The sequence below is a fragment of the Oncorhynchus nerka genome, linkage group LG18 (assembly GCF_034236695.1).
Source record: "Oncorhynchus nerka isolate Pitt River linkage group LG18, Oner_Uvic_2.0, whole genome shotgun sequence".
Taxonomy (NCBI): Eukaryota; Metazoa; Chordata; class Actinopteri; order Salmoniformes; family Salmonidae; genus Oncorhynchus; species Oncorhynchus nerka.
Genome location: NC_088413.1, coordinates 16215919 through 16231157, shown reverse-complemented (window position 1 = coordinate 16231157; position 15239 = coordinate 16215919). Strand labels below are relative to the sequence as shown.

The following is a 15239-nucleotide window of genomic DNA, read 5'->3' as shown; positions in this document are numbered from 1 at the left end:
CCCTGTGTTACATCATTACCCCCTCCCGGTGAGTGTTACATAATTTCCCCCTCCAGGTACGTCCCTGTGTTACATCATTACCCCCTCCAGGTACGTCCCTGAGTTACATCATTACCCCCTCCCCTCCAGGTACGTCCCTGTGTTACATCATTACCCCCCTCCCCTCCAGGTGCGTCCCTGTGTTACATCATTACCCCCCTCCAGGTACGTCCCTGTGTTACATCATTACCCCCCTCCAGGTACGTCCCTGTGTTACATTATTCCCCCCCAGGTACGTCCCTGTGTTACATCATTACCCCCCTCCAGGTACATCCCTGTGTTACATCATTCCCCCCTCCATGTACGTCCCTGTGTTACATCATTACCCCCCTCCAGGTACGTCCCTGTGTTACATCATTACCCCCCTCCCAGGTACATCCCTGTGTTACATCATCCCCCCTCCAGGTACGTCCCTGTGTTACATCATTACCCCCTCCAGGTACGTCCCTGTGTTACATCATCCCCCTCCATGTACGTCCCTGTGTTACATCATTCCCCCACCCCCTCCATGTACGGCCCTGAGTTACATCATTCCCCCCTCCATGTACGTCCCTGAGTTACATCATTACCCCTCCCCCTCCATGTACGTCCCTGTGTTACATCATTCCCCCCACCCCCTCCATGTACGTCCCTGTGTTACATCATTCCCCCCACCCCCTCCAGGTACGCCCCTGTGTTACATCATTACCCCCCTCCATGTACGTCCCTGTGTTACATCATTCCCCCCACCCCCCTCCATGTACGTCCCTGTGTTACATCATTCCCCCCTCCAGGTACGTCCCTGTGTTACATCATTACCCCCTCCAGGTACGTCCCTGTGTTACATCATTACCCCCTCCAGGTACGTCCCTGTGTTACATCATTACCCCCCTTCCAGGTACGTCCCTGTGTTACATCATTACCCCCATCCAGGTACGTCCCTGTGTTACATCATTACCCACCCCCCCTCCAGGTACGCCCCTGTGTTACATCATTACCCCCCCTCCAGGTACGTCCCTGTGTTACATCATTACCCCCTCCAGGTACGTCCCTGTGTTACATCATTACCCCCTCCCGGTACGTCCCTGTGTTACATAATTTCCCCCCCCCCTCCAGGTACGTCCCTGTGTTACATCATTACCCCCCCTCCAGGTACGTCCCTGAGTTACATCATTACCCCCTCCCTCCAGGTACGTCCCTGTGTTACATCATTACCCCCTCCCCTCCAGGTGCGTCCCTGTGTTACATCATTACCCCCTCCAGGTACGTCCCTGTGTTACATCATTACCCCCTCCAGGTACGTCCCTGTGTTACATTATTCCCCCCCTCCAGGTACGTCCCCTGTGTTACATCATTACCCCCCCAGGTACATCCCTGTGTTACATCATTCCCCCCTCCATGTACGTCCCTGTGTTACATCATTACCCCCCCTCCAGGTACGTCCCTGTGTTACATCATTACCCCCCTCCAGGTACATCCCTGTGTTACATCATCCCCCCTCCAGGTACGTCCCTGTGTTACATCATTACCCCCTCCAGGTACGTCCCTGTGTTACATCATCCCCCTCCATGTACGTCCCTGTGTTACATCATTCCCCCACCCCCCATGTACGGCCCTGAGTTACATCATTCCCCCCCCTCCATGTACGTCCCTGAGTTACATCATTACCCCTCCCCCTCCATGTACGTCCCTGTGTTACATCATTCCCCCCACCCCCTCCATGTACGTCCCTGTGTTACATCATTCCCCCACCCCCTCCAGGTACGCCCCTGTGTTACATCATTACCCCCTCCATGTACGTCCCTGTGTTACATCATTCCCCCCACCCCCTCCATGTACGTCCCTGTGTTACATCATTCCCCCCACCCCCTCCATGTACGCCCCTGTGTTACATCATTACCCCCTCCATGTACGTCCCTGTGTTACATAATTCCCCCCACCCCCCTCCATGTACGTCCCTGTGTTACATCATTCCCCCATCCCCTCCATGTACGTCCCTGTGTTACATCATTCCCCCCACCCTCCATGTACGTCCCTGTGTTACACCATTACCCCCCTCCAGGTACGTCCCTGTGTTACATCATTCCCCCCAGGTACGTCCCTGTGTTACATCATTACCCCCCTCCAGGTACATCCCTGTGTTACATCATTACCCCCTCCAGGTACGTCCCTGTGTTACATCATTACCCCCCCCTCCAGGTACATCCCTGTGTTACATCATCCCCCTCCAGGTACGTCCCTGTGTGTTACATCATTACCCCCTCCAGGTACGTCCCTGTGTTACATCATTCCCCCCTCCAGGTACGTCCCTGTGTTACATCATTACCCCCCTCCAGGTACGTCCCTGTGTTACATCATCCCCCTCCATGTACGTCCCTGTGTTACATCATTCCCCCCACCCCCTCCATGTACGGCCCTGAGTTACATCATTCCCCCTCCATGTACGTCCCTGAGTTACATCATTACCCCTCCCCTCCATGTACGTCCCTGTGTTACATCATTCCCCCCACCCCCTCCATGTACGTCCCTGTGTTACATCATTCCCCCACCCCTCCATGTACGTCCCTGTGTTACATCATTCCCCCCACCCCCTCCAGGTACGCCCCTGTGTTACATCATTACCCCCTCCATGTACGTCCCTGTGTTACATCATTCCCCCCACCCCCCTCCATGTACGTCCCTGTGTTACATCATTCCCCCCACCCCCTCCATGTACGCCCCTGTGTTACATCATTACCCCCTCCATGTACGTCCCTGTGTTACATCATTCCCCCCACCCCCTCCATGTACGTCCCTGTGTTACATCATTCCCCCACCCCTCCATGTACGTCCCTGTGTTACATCATTCCCCCCCCCCCCTCCATGTACGTCCCTGTGTTACATCATTCCCCCCACCCCCTCCATGTACGTCCCTGTGTTACACCATTCCCCCCACCCCCTCCAGGTACGCCCCTGTGTTACATCATTACCCCCCTCCATGTACGTCCCTGTGTTACATCATTCCCCCCACCCCCTCCATGTACGTCCCTGTGTTACATCATTCCCCCCACCCCCTCCATGTACGCCCCTGTGTTACATCATTACCCCCTCCATGTACGTCCCTGTGTTACATCATTCCCCCACCCCCTCCATGTACGTCCCTGTGTTACATCATTCCCCCCACCCCCTCCATGTACGTCCCTGTGTTACATCATTCCCCCACCCCCTCCATGTACGTCCCTGTGTTACATCATTCCCCCACCCCCCCTCCATGTACGTCCCTGTGTTACACCATTACCCCCCCCTCCAGGTACGTCCCTGTGTTACATCATTCCCCCCACCCCCTCCAGGTACGTCCCTGTGTTACATCATTACCCCCTCCATGTATGTTACATCATTCCCCCACCCCCCCAGGTACGCCCTGTGTTACATCATTACCCCCTCCATGTACGTCCCTGTGTTACATCATTCCCCCCACCCCCTCCATGTACGTCCCTGTGTTACATCATTCCCTCCACCCCCTCCAGGTACGCCCCTGTGTTACATCATTACCCCCACCCCCTCCAGGTACGCCCCTGTGTTACATCATTAAACCCCACCCCCTCCAGGTACGCCCCTGTGTTACATCATTCCCCCCACCCCCTCCAGGTACGCCCCTGTGTTACATCATTACCCCCACCCCCTCCAGGTACGCCCCTGTGTTACATCATTCCCCCCACCCCCTCCAGGTACGCCCCTGTGTCACATCATTACCCCCCCCCCTCCAGGTACGCCCCTGTGTTACATCATCCCCCCACCCCCTCCAGGTACGCCCCTGTGTTACATCATTACCCCCACCCCCTCCAGGTACGCCCCTGTGTTACATCATTACCCCCCACCCCCTCCAGGTACGCCCCTGTGTTACATCATTACCCCCACCCCCTCCAGATACGCCCTGTGTTACATCATTCCCCCCCTCCAGGTACGTCCCTGTGTTACATCATTCCCCCACCCCTCCATGTACGTCCCTGTGTTACATCATTCCCCCCACCCCCTCCATGTACGTCCCTGTGTTACATCATTCCCCCCACCCTCCAGGTACGCCCCTGTGTTACATCATTACCCCCACCCCCTCCATGTACGCCCCTGTGTTACATCATTCCCCCCACCCCTCCATGTACGTCCCTGTGTTACATCATTCCCCCCACCCCTCCATGTACGTCCCTGTGTTACATCATTCCCCCCACCCCCTCCATGTACGTCCCTGTGTTACATCATTCCCCCCACCCCCTCCATGTACGTCCCTGTGTTACATCATTCCCCCCACCCCCTCCAGGTACGCCCCTGTGTTACACCATGAAATGAGATGTGTCACTGTTTTATGTAGCCAGGAAGTCATTAAGAGTGTTTTTGTCACGGCTTTAGAAACGTTCCAACCATGCCGTATTGCCGTATCTCAGTATTACTCCAGAATAGTTTGTATGTGACGGACAAAAAGTAACTCATTCCAATGGATCAGGGTTATGACTCTGAAGGAGAAGAAACTAAACAGAATGTCTGCCTTTTCTATTTGAACCAATAAAAGCCCAGAACACAACGAGGGGGACCATGTACTTAAAACACCGACTGTTTGTCTCACATGCCTCACTCCGACCCAGGAGCACATTTTAACAGCGGCATTACAGTTGACGTTAAAAGCCGTTCCGAACTCGGAGCGTAATTGCTGGTATGAATCATATTAAACGAGGTATATGAATCATATTAAACGAGGTATATGAATCATATTAAATGAGGTATATGAATCATATTAAACGAGGTATATGAATCATATTAAACGAGGTATATGAATCATATTAAATGAGATATATGAATCATATTAAACGAGGTATATGAATCATATTAAACGAGGTATATGAATCATATTAAACGAGGTATATGAATCATATTAAACGAGGTATATGAATCATATTAAACGAGGTATATGAATCATATTAAACGAGGTATATGAATCATATTAATGTGATTCATATATCTTGTCTAATATGATGTTGTGTGATTATTGATTCATAGTCATAAACCAACATGCGCTAGTTGGATTATGTAGTTTAATAAACATTATTAATCGATTCATTAAATGACTAAATGTTGATTTAAAACAGAGAAACACTGTACAAGGTACAAGCCTACAACAGTGTGGATGGTTTCAAGTACAAGAACATTAAAACAAACCACATCATATTTATAACTTCCTAACCAGCGTTAGTTCATTTGTATTCAGCTGGCCTCTACAACGCTGCTAATTTAGAAACCTTTGTTCTTGGACAATGGACCGGGTGATTATCAGGGTGTGATCTAAATGACCCTCTATTTCCTGTTCAGCGCACTACTTTTCACCAGGACCCATAGGTCTAAAGTAGTGCACTATTTAGGGGATATGGTGCCATTTGGGAGATAGGATTCATCCCAACATTGCCAAACAACCAAGCCTGCAGCTTCCTCTCGTCTGAACAAATGGAACAATTATCATATCCGATTATGACAGGGACATGCAGCAATAAATCAACATTCAATTATGTAAATCGTGATGTCTTCTTTTGGGTTTGGTTACAGTCATATTTTTTGGGGGCCTGCATTTAGTGCAAGGGCTTGTTGCGGGTCAGCCAATAGTGTATGTTGTTTCCAATCCACTTCCTGTTCTTGTGACATCAGTCACGTAACCATTCGTCATTTCAAAACAGACTAATGGACGTCTGCATGAATCAGGAGAATTATAATCTTCTTTTTTTGGGGAAGATGAGCACTTTCATTTATTAGTCATTGGCTCTCATAATGGGAAACAATCTCTCAATCCGACCCTCTAGGCACTGATGCTGGGATCTGATCTGGAGAAGCAACATTTACCAGGGAAGGTCAAAAGCCATTTTTATCTGATCAATCACTCTTTTCCCCCAATTTTTAAAAAATATATATCTGGGGAGTAACGATAGGGTGAGGAGGGATGCTGGGGGTGAGGAGGAATGCGAGGTGGTTGAGGAGGGGTGGGGAGGGATGCGGGGAGGGTGAGGGGGATGTGGGGGGTGCGGGGGTGAGGGGGATGCGGGGGGTAGAGAGGAATGCGGGGGTGAGGGGGATGCTGGGGGGTGAGTAGGAATGCTGGGGGTGAGGAGGGATGCTGGGGGTGAGGAGGGATGCTGAAGGTGAGGGGGATGCGGGGGGGTGAGGAGGAATGCTGGGGGTGAGGAGGGATGCTGGGGGTGAGGAGGAATGCTGAGGGTGAGGGGGATGCGGGGGTGAGGGGGATGCGGGGGTGAGGAGGGTGAAAGGGGATGCGGGGGGATGCGGCTGTAATACCTGTGATATATGGTGTTTGTTCTGATGTATTTGTGATGTATCTCAGTTTGATGGTAGTGTTTCTGAAGCCAGTCCCACCACACGCTGAGCCTCTGATGAAACCCTTTCTGAAGGAGGACCGGATCAATAATATACACACTGTCCGTCTAGCTCAGTACTGAGCCCTCTGTCTAGGATACAGTATCTCTCTCTCTCCTCCTCTCTCTTTCTCTCTTCTCTCTCTCTCTCTCTCTCTCTCTCTCTCTCTGTTTCTCTCTCTCTCTCTCTCTCTCGCTCTCCTCTCTCTGTTTCTCTCTTCTCTCTCTCTCCTCTCTCTGTTTCTCTCTTTTCTCTCTCTCTCTCTCTCTCTCTCTCCTCCTCTCTCTGTTTCTCTCTTCTCTCTCTCCTCCTCTCTCTGTTTCTCTCTCTCTCTCTCTCTCTCCTCCTCTCTCTGTTTCTCTCTCTATCTCTCTCTCTCTCCTCCTCTCTCTGTTTCTCTCTTCTCTCTCTCTCCTCCTCTCTGTTTCTCTCTCTCTCTCTCTCTCTCTCTCTCTCCTCTCTCTGTTTCTCTCCTATCTCTCTCCTCTCTCTGTTTCTCTCCTATCTCTCTCTCTCTCTCTCCTCCTCTCTCTGTTTCTCTCTCTCTCTCTCTCTCTCTCTCCTCCTCTCTCTGTTTCTCTCCTATCTCTCTCACTCCTCCTCTCTGTTTCTCTCTCTCTCTCCTCCTCTCCCTGTTTCTCCTCTCTCTCTCTGTTTCTCCTCTCTCTCTCTCCTCCTCTCTGTTTCTCTCTTTTCTCTCTTTTCTCTCTCTCTCTCTCTCTCTCTCTCTCTCTCTCTCTCTCTCTCTCTCTCTCTCTCTCCTCCTCTCTCTGTTTCTCTCTCTCTGTCTCTCTCTCCTCCTCTCTGTTTCTCTCTTCTCTCTCTCTCCTTTTCTCTCTCTCTCTCCTTCTCTATCTCTCTCTCCTTTTCTCTCTCTCTCTCCTTTTCTCTAGCTCTCTCTCCTTCTCTATCTCTCTCTCTCTCTTCTTCTCTATCTCTCTCTCATTTTCTCTCTCTCTCCTTCTCTCTCTCTCTTCTCTTTCTCTCCTTCTCTCTGTTTTGCCCCCCTCTTTATTTATGTCTCCATGACAACAGACTTAGTTACCCTCCATACAACATCTATCAGATCATTCATCTGTCTCTCTTCTCTTCTCTCCTCCAGTGCAGACGAGAGGTTTGATGCTACCTTCCACACCAACGTCCTGGTCAACTCCTCTGGGTCCTGCCAGTACATCCCACCAGGTGGGTTACCAGGTCACGTCTAGCCCTGTTCAGTTCCAGGGGTTACTGGGTCACGTCTAGCCCTGTTCAGTTCCAGGGGTTACTGGGTCACGTCTAGCCCTGTTCAGTTCCAGGGGTTACTGGGTCACGTCTAGCCCTGTTCAGTTCCAGGGGTTACTGGGTCACGTCTAGCCCTGTTCAGTTCCAGGGGTTACTGGGTCACGTCTAGCCCTGTTCAGTTCCAGGGGTTACTGGGTCACGTCTAGCCCTGTTCAGTTCCAGGGGTTACTGAGTCACGTCTAGCCCTGTTTAGTTCCAGGGGTTACTGGGTCGACACCTATGCTTTGAGGAGGGTCGCTTTAACCCAATGCTCTCTGCTACTGTATGACAAGCGGTACCGGAGCACCAAGTCTAGAACCAAAATGTTTCTGAACAGGTTCTACCCCAAAGCCATAAGACTGGTGAACAACTAATCACAACTAATCAAATGTCCACCCAGACTATTACAGACTATTACCCCCCCCCCCCCCCCATCTGTTTTTACACTGCTGCTACTCGCTGTTTATTATCTATGTATAATCCCATCACCCACTTTACCCCTCTACCTACATGGACAAATGACCTCGACTAACCTTTACCCCTCTACCTACATGGACAAATGACCTCGACTAACCTTTACCCCTCTACCTACATGGACAAATGACCTCGACTAACCTTTACCCCTACCTACATGGACAAATGACCTCGACTAACCTTTACCCCTCTACCTACATGGACAAATGACCTCGACTAACCTTTACCCCCACCTACATGGACAAATGACCTCGACTAACCTTTACCCCTCTACCTACATGGACAAATGACCTCGACTAACCTTTACCCCTCTACCTACATGGACAAATGACCTCGACTAACCTTTACCCCCACCTACATGGACAAATGACCTCGACTAACCTTTACCCCCACCTACATGGACAAATGACCTCGACTAACCTTTACCCCCACCTACATGGACAAATGACCTCGACTAACCTTTACCCCCACCTACATGGACAGATGACCTCGACTAACCTTTACCTCTACCTACATGGACAAATGACCTCGACTAACCTTTACCCCCACCTACATGGACAGATGACCTCGACTAACCTTTACCTCTACCTACATGGACAAATGACCTCGACTAACCTTTACCCCTCTACCTACATGGACAAATGACCTCGACTAACCTTTACCCCTACCTACATGGACAAATGACCTCGACTAACCTTTACCCCTACCTACATGGACAAATGACCTCGACTAACCTTTACCCCTCTACCTACATGGCCAAATGACCTCGACTAACCTTTACCCCTCTACCTACCTGGACAAATGACCTCGACTAACCTTTACCCCTACCTACATGGACAAATGACCTCGACTAACCTTTACCCCTACCTACATGGACAAATAATCTCGACTAACCTTTACCCCTCTACCTACATGGACAAATGACCTCGACTAACCTTTACCCCCACCTACATGGACAAATGACCTCGACTAACCTTTACCCCTCTACCTACATGGACAAATGACCTCGACTAACCTTTACCCCCACCTACATGGACAAATGACCTCGACTAACCTTTACCTCTACCTACATGGACAAATGACATCGACTAACCTTTACCCCTACCTACATGGACAAATGACCTCGACTAACCTTTACCCCTACCTACATGGACAAATGATCTCGACTAACCTTTACCTCTACCTACATGGACAAATGACCTCGACTAACCTTTACCCCTACCTACATGGACAAATGACCTCGACTAACCTTTTACCCCCACCTACATGGACAAATGACCTCGACTAACCTTTACCCCCACCTACATGGACAAATGACCTCGACTAACCTTTACCCCTCTACCTACATGGACAAATGACCTCGACTAACCTTTACCTCTACCTACATGGACAAATGACCTCGACTAACCTTTACCCCTACCTACATGGACAGCTGACCTCGACTAACCTTTACCCCTACCTACATGGACAGATGACCTCGACTAACTTTTACCCCTCTACCTACATGGACAGATGACCTCGACTAACCTTTACCCCCACCTACATGGACAAATGACCTCGACTAACCTTTACCCCTCTACCTACATGGACAAATGACCTCGACTAACCTTTACCTCTACCTACATGGACAAATGACCTCGACTAACCTTTACCCCTCTACCTACATGGACAGATGACCTCGACTAACCTTTACCCCTCTACCTACATGGACAGATGACCTCGACTAACCTTTACCCCTCTACCTACATGGACAGATGACCTCGACTAACCTTTACCCCTCTACCTACATGGACAAATGACCTCGACTAACCTTTACCTCTACCTACATGGACAGATGACCTCGACTAACCTTTACCTCTACCTACATGGACAAATGACCTCGACTAACCTTTACCCCTCTACCTACATGGACAGATGACCTCGACTAACCTTTACCCCTCTACCTACATGGACAGATGACCTCGACTAACCTTTACCCCTCTACCTACATGGACAGATGACCTCGACTAACCTTTACCCCTCTACCTACATGGACAGATGACCTCGACTAACCTTTACCCCTCTACCTACATGGACAGATGACCTCGACTAACCTTTACCCCCACACATTGACCCCTGTATGTAGCCTCATTATTGTTACTTTTTAATAATTGTTTTACTTGAGTTTATTCGGTAAATATTTTCTTAACTCTTTGTTGAACTGCATTGTTGGTTAAGGGCTTGTAGGGAAGCATTTAACTGTCAGGTTGGTTAAGGGCTTGTAGGGAAGCATTTAACTGTCAGGTTGGTTAAGGGCTTGTAGGGAAGCATTTAACTGTAAGGTTGGTTAATGGCTTGTAGGGAAGCATTTAACTGTAAGGTTGGTTAAGGGCTTGTAGGGAAGCATTTAACTGTCAGGTTGGTTAAGGGCTTGTAGGGAAGCATTTAACTGTCAGGTTGGTTAAGGGCTTGTAGGGAAGCATTTAACTGTAAGGTTGGTTAAGGGCTTGTAGGGAAGCATTTAACTGTCAGGTTGGTTAAGGGCTTGTAGGGAAGCATTTAACTGTCAGGTTGGTTAAGGGCTTGTAGGGAAGCATTTAACTGTCAGGTTGGTTAAGGGCTTGTAGGGAAGCATTTAACTGTCAGGTTGGTTAAGGGCTTGTAGGGAAGCATTTAACTGTAAGGTTGGATAAGGGCTTGTAGGGAAGCATTTAACTGTCAGGTTGGTTATGGGCTTGTAGGGAAGCATTTAACTGTCAGGTTGGTTATGGGCTTGTAGGGAAGCATTTAACTGTCAGGTTGGTTATGGGCTTGTAGGGAAGCATTTAACTGTCAGGTTGGTTAATGGCTTGTAGGGAAGCATTTAACTGTCAGGTTGGTTAATGGCTTGTAGGGAAGCATTTAACTGTAAGGTTGGTTAAGGGCTTGTAGGGAAGCATTTAACTGTCAGGTTGGTTAAGGGCTTGTAGGAAAGCATTTAACTGTCAGGTTGGTTAAGGGCTTGTAGGGAATCATTTAACTGTAAGGTTGGTTAAGGGCTTGTAGGGAAGCATTTAACTGTCAGCTTGGTTAAGGGCTTGTAGGGAAGCATTTAACTGTAAGGTTGGTTAAGGGCTTGTAGGGAAGCATTTAACTGTCAGGTTGGTTAAGGGCTTGTAGGGAAGCATTTAACTGTCAGGTTGGTTAAGGGCTTGTAGGGAAGCATTTAACTGTCAGGTTGGTTAAGGGCTTGTAGGGAAGCATTTAACTGTCAGGTTGGTTAAGGGCTTGTAGGGAAGCATTTAACTGTCAGGTTGGTTACGGGCTTGTAGGGAAGCATTTAACTGTCAGGTTGGTTAAGGGCTTGTAGGGAAGCATTTAACTGTCAGGTTGTATTTGACGCATGTGAAACAGTTTGATTTGATTTGAAGGACATTATCTTGAATGTTTACTCAGCAATAGAAAATCATCGACAGAAATGAACGATGGCAAAATGTGAATATGACAAGACTGCCCACTCCTCCTTCTCCTTCTCCTTCCCCTTCTCCTCATCATCCTCTCCTCATCCTCTCCTCTCCTTCTCCTCATCCTCATCCTCATCCTCTCCTCTCCTCTCCTCTCCTCTCCTCTCCTCTCCTCTCCTCTCCTCTCCTTCCCCCAGGTATCCTGAAGAGTACCTGCTATATCGATGTTCGCTGGTTCCCCTTCGACGTCCAGAAGTGCGATCTGAAGTTTGGCTCGTGGACCTACAATGGCTGGCTGCTGGACCTCCAGATCCTGGACGTAGACATCTCCTCATACATCCCCAACGGAGAGTGGGATCTCGTGGGTAAGGGACTGAAGGAGTGTCTCCCTGGAACTCTCTGGAGGAAATCAGGTTCACTTTTTTATTTTACAGCAGAGTCGGTGGTACGGTGGTCAACACTCCTCCTGGTGAGCTACTGGGAGTGCAGGCTTTTGTTCCAGACCTGTCCACCACTAAGCAGACTGCATCGCTCTACTCAAATCAAATCAATCTTTATTTATACTGCACATTCCATACAATGTGGATTACACATTCTGTGCTTACAGTAGATCTCTGACAGAATGCAGCCCTGTTTTAGGAGGTGTCTGCGTCCCATGTCTCTCTGATCCTGAGTGTTCTGGTCCCTGGGCGAGACAGACCATTATTGAGCCCGGTGTTACGCCTCTTATCCTGCTGCCTGAATTATTCTGTTTCAGTTCCTGGTCCCCCGGGCTAGACAGCCAATCAATGTCCAGCTCATACACTCAGTACGCAGCTGGCTGTATGTAACCAGGGGGTGTGAGGTGACAGCTGGCCCAGGAAAGGCTCACTAGATTGGGGCACAGCCAGCCAGGCAGGCTCAGCTCCAGAAACAGCCCTGGTGCCTCTGCCAGAAAAGGTGCAATCCTGGGGCTCTGTTTAGAGTTTAACCCTTGGGTACGGTCCTATACACACATACACACACACGTATGGACACAGACACACACAAAGGGTTTTCAGATGTTAGGTTTTAATCAGTTTAAAGAACAATACTTCATTTGGAGTGATGAGTCTGAAATCCCCCCACACACACACACACCTGCCCCCCAGGTGTCCCAGTGAAGCGTAACGAGCTGTATTATGACTGCTGTAAGGAACCCTACCCTGCCCCCTCCTCCTCCCAGGTGTCCCAGTGAAGCGTAACGAGCTGTATTATGACTGCTGTAAGGAGCCCTAACCTGCCCCCTCCTCCCTCCCAGGTGTCCCAGTGAAGCGTAACGAGGCTGTATTATGACTGCTGTAAGGAGCCCTAACCTGCCCCCCTCCTCCCAGGTGTCCCAGTGAAGCGTAACGAGCTGTATTATGACTGCTGTAAGGAGCCCTAACCTGCCCCCCCCTCTCCTCCCAGGTGTCCCAGTGAAGCGTAATGAGCTGTATTGTGACTGCTGTAAGGAGCCCTAACCTGCCCCCCCTCCTCCCAGGTGTCCCAGTGAAGCGTAACGAGCTGTATTATGACTGCTGTAAGGAGCCCTAACCTGCCCCCTCTCCTCCCAGGTGTCCCAGTGAAGCGTAAGCTGTATTATGAGCTGTATTATGACTGCTGTAAGGAGCCCTAACCCTAACCTGCCCCCCTCCCTCCCAGGTGTCCCAGTGAAGCGTAACGAGCTGTATTATGACTGCTGTAAGGAGCCCTAACCTGCCCCCCTCCTCCCAGGTGTCCCAGTGAAGCGTAACGAGCTGTATTATGACTGCTGTAAGGAGCCCTAACCTGCCCCCTCTCCTCCCAGGTGTCCCAGTGAAGCGTAACGAGCTGTATTATGACTGCTGTAAGGAGCCCTAACCTGCCCCCCCTCCTCCCAGGTGTCCCAGTGAAGCGTAACGAGCTGTATTATGACTGCTGTAAGGAGCCCTAACCTGCCCCCTCTCCTCCCAGGTGTCCCAGTGACTGCTGTAAGGAACCCTAACCTGCGGTGTCCCAGTGAAGCGAGCTGTATTATGACTGCTGTAAGGAGCCCTAACCTGCCCCCCTCCTCCCAGGTGTCCCAGTGAAGCGTAACGAGCTGTATTATGACTGCTGTAAGGAACCCTAACCTGCCCCCCTCTCCTCCCAGGTGTCCCAGTGAAGCGTAACGAGCTGTATTATGACTGCTGTAAGGAGCCCTAACCTGCCCCCCTCCTCCCAGGTGTCCCAGTGAAGCGTAACGAGCTGTATTATGACTGCTGTAAGGAGCCCTAACCTGCCCCCCTCCTCCCAGGTGTCCCAGTGAAGCGTAACGAGCTGTATTATGACTGCTGTGTCCCAGGAACCCTAACCTGCCCCCCCCCTCCTCCCAGGTGTCCCAGTGAAGCGTAACGAGCTGTATTATGACTGCTGTAAGGAGCCCTAACCTGCCCCCCTCCTCCCAGGTGTCCCAGTGAAGCGTAACCCTATTATGACTGCTGTAAGGAACCCTAACCTGCCCCCTCCCAGGTGTCCCAGTGAAGCGTAACGAGCTGTATTATGACTGCTGTAAGGAACCCTAACCTGCCCCCCCTCTCCTCCCAGGTGTCCCAGTGAAGCGTAACGAGCTGTATTATGAGTGAAGCTGCTGTAAGACTGAACCCTAACCTGCCCCCCTCCTCCCAGGTGTCCCAGTGAAGCGTAACGAGCTGTATTATGACTGCTGTAAGGAACCCTAACCTGCCCCCCTCCTCCCAGGTGTCCCAGTGAAGCGTAACGAGCTGTATTATGACTGCTGTAAGGAACCCTAACCTGCCCCCCCCCTCCTCCCAGGTGTCCCAGTGAAGCGTGTATTATGACTGCTGTAAGCTGTATTATGACTGCTGTAAGGAACCCTAACCTGCCCCCTCCTCCCAGGTGTCCCAGTGAAGCGTAACGAGCTGTATTATGACTGCTGTAAGGAACCCTAACCTGCCCCCCTCCTCCCAGGTGTCCCAGTGAAGCGTAACGAGCTGTATTATGACTGCTGTAAGGAACCCTAACCTGCCCCCCCTCCTCCCAGGTGTCCCAGTGAAGCGTAACGAGCTGTATTATGACTGCTGTAAGGAACCCTAACCTGCCCCCCTCCTCCCAGGTGTCCCAGTGAAGCGTAACGAGCTGTATTATGACTGCTGTAAGGAACCCTAACCTGCCCCCCCCTCTCCTCCCAGGTGTCCCAGTGAAGACTGCTGTAAGGAACCCTAACCTGCCCCCCCTCCTCCCAGGTGTCCCAGTATGACTGCTGTAAGGAACCCTAACCTGCCCCCCTCCTCCCCCAGGTGTCCCAGTGAAGCGTAACGAGCTGTATTATGACTGCTGTAAGGAACCCTAACCTGCCCCCCTCTCCTCCCAGGTGTCCCAGTGAAGCGTAACGAGGCTGTATTATGACTGCTGTAAGGAACCCTAACCTGCCCCCCTCCTCCCAGGTGTCCCAGTGAAGCGTAACGAGCTGTATTATGACTGCTGTAAGGAACCCTAACCTGCCCCCCTCCTCCCAGGTGTCCCAGTGAAGCGTAAGCTGTATTATGACTGCTGTAAGGAACCCTAACCTGACTCCTCCCAGGTGTCCCAGTGAAGCGTAACGATTATGACTGCTGTAAGGAACCCTAACCTGCCCCCCTCCCTCCCAGGTGTCCCAGTGAAGCGTAACGAGCTGTATTATGACTGCTGTAAGGAACC

The 15239-nt window shown here is 50.6% G+C and overlaps 1 protein-coding gene across 1 annotated transcript in view; it reads left to right on the top strand.

Annotated features, from left to right (window-relative positions):
• Positions 1 to 15239, top strand: part of LOC135561759 (neuronal acetylcholine receptor subunit alpha-7-like) — an 85011-nt gene that overhangs the window by 59439 nt on the left and 10333 nt on the right. The window contains exons 5-6 of the mRNA XM_065003569.1: positions 7508 to 7587; positions 11759 to 11926. Coding sequence (XP_064859641.1) covers positions 7508 to 7587; positions 11759 to 11926 — 248 coding nt within the window. The remainder of the gene's footprint in view (positions 1 to 7507; positions 7588 to 11758; positions 11927 to 15239) is intronic.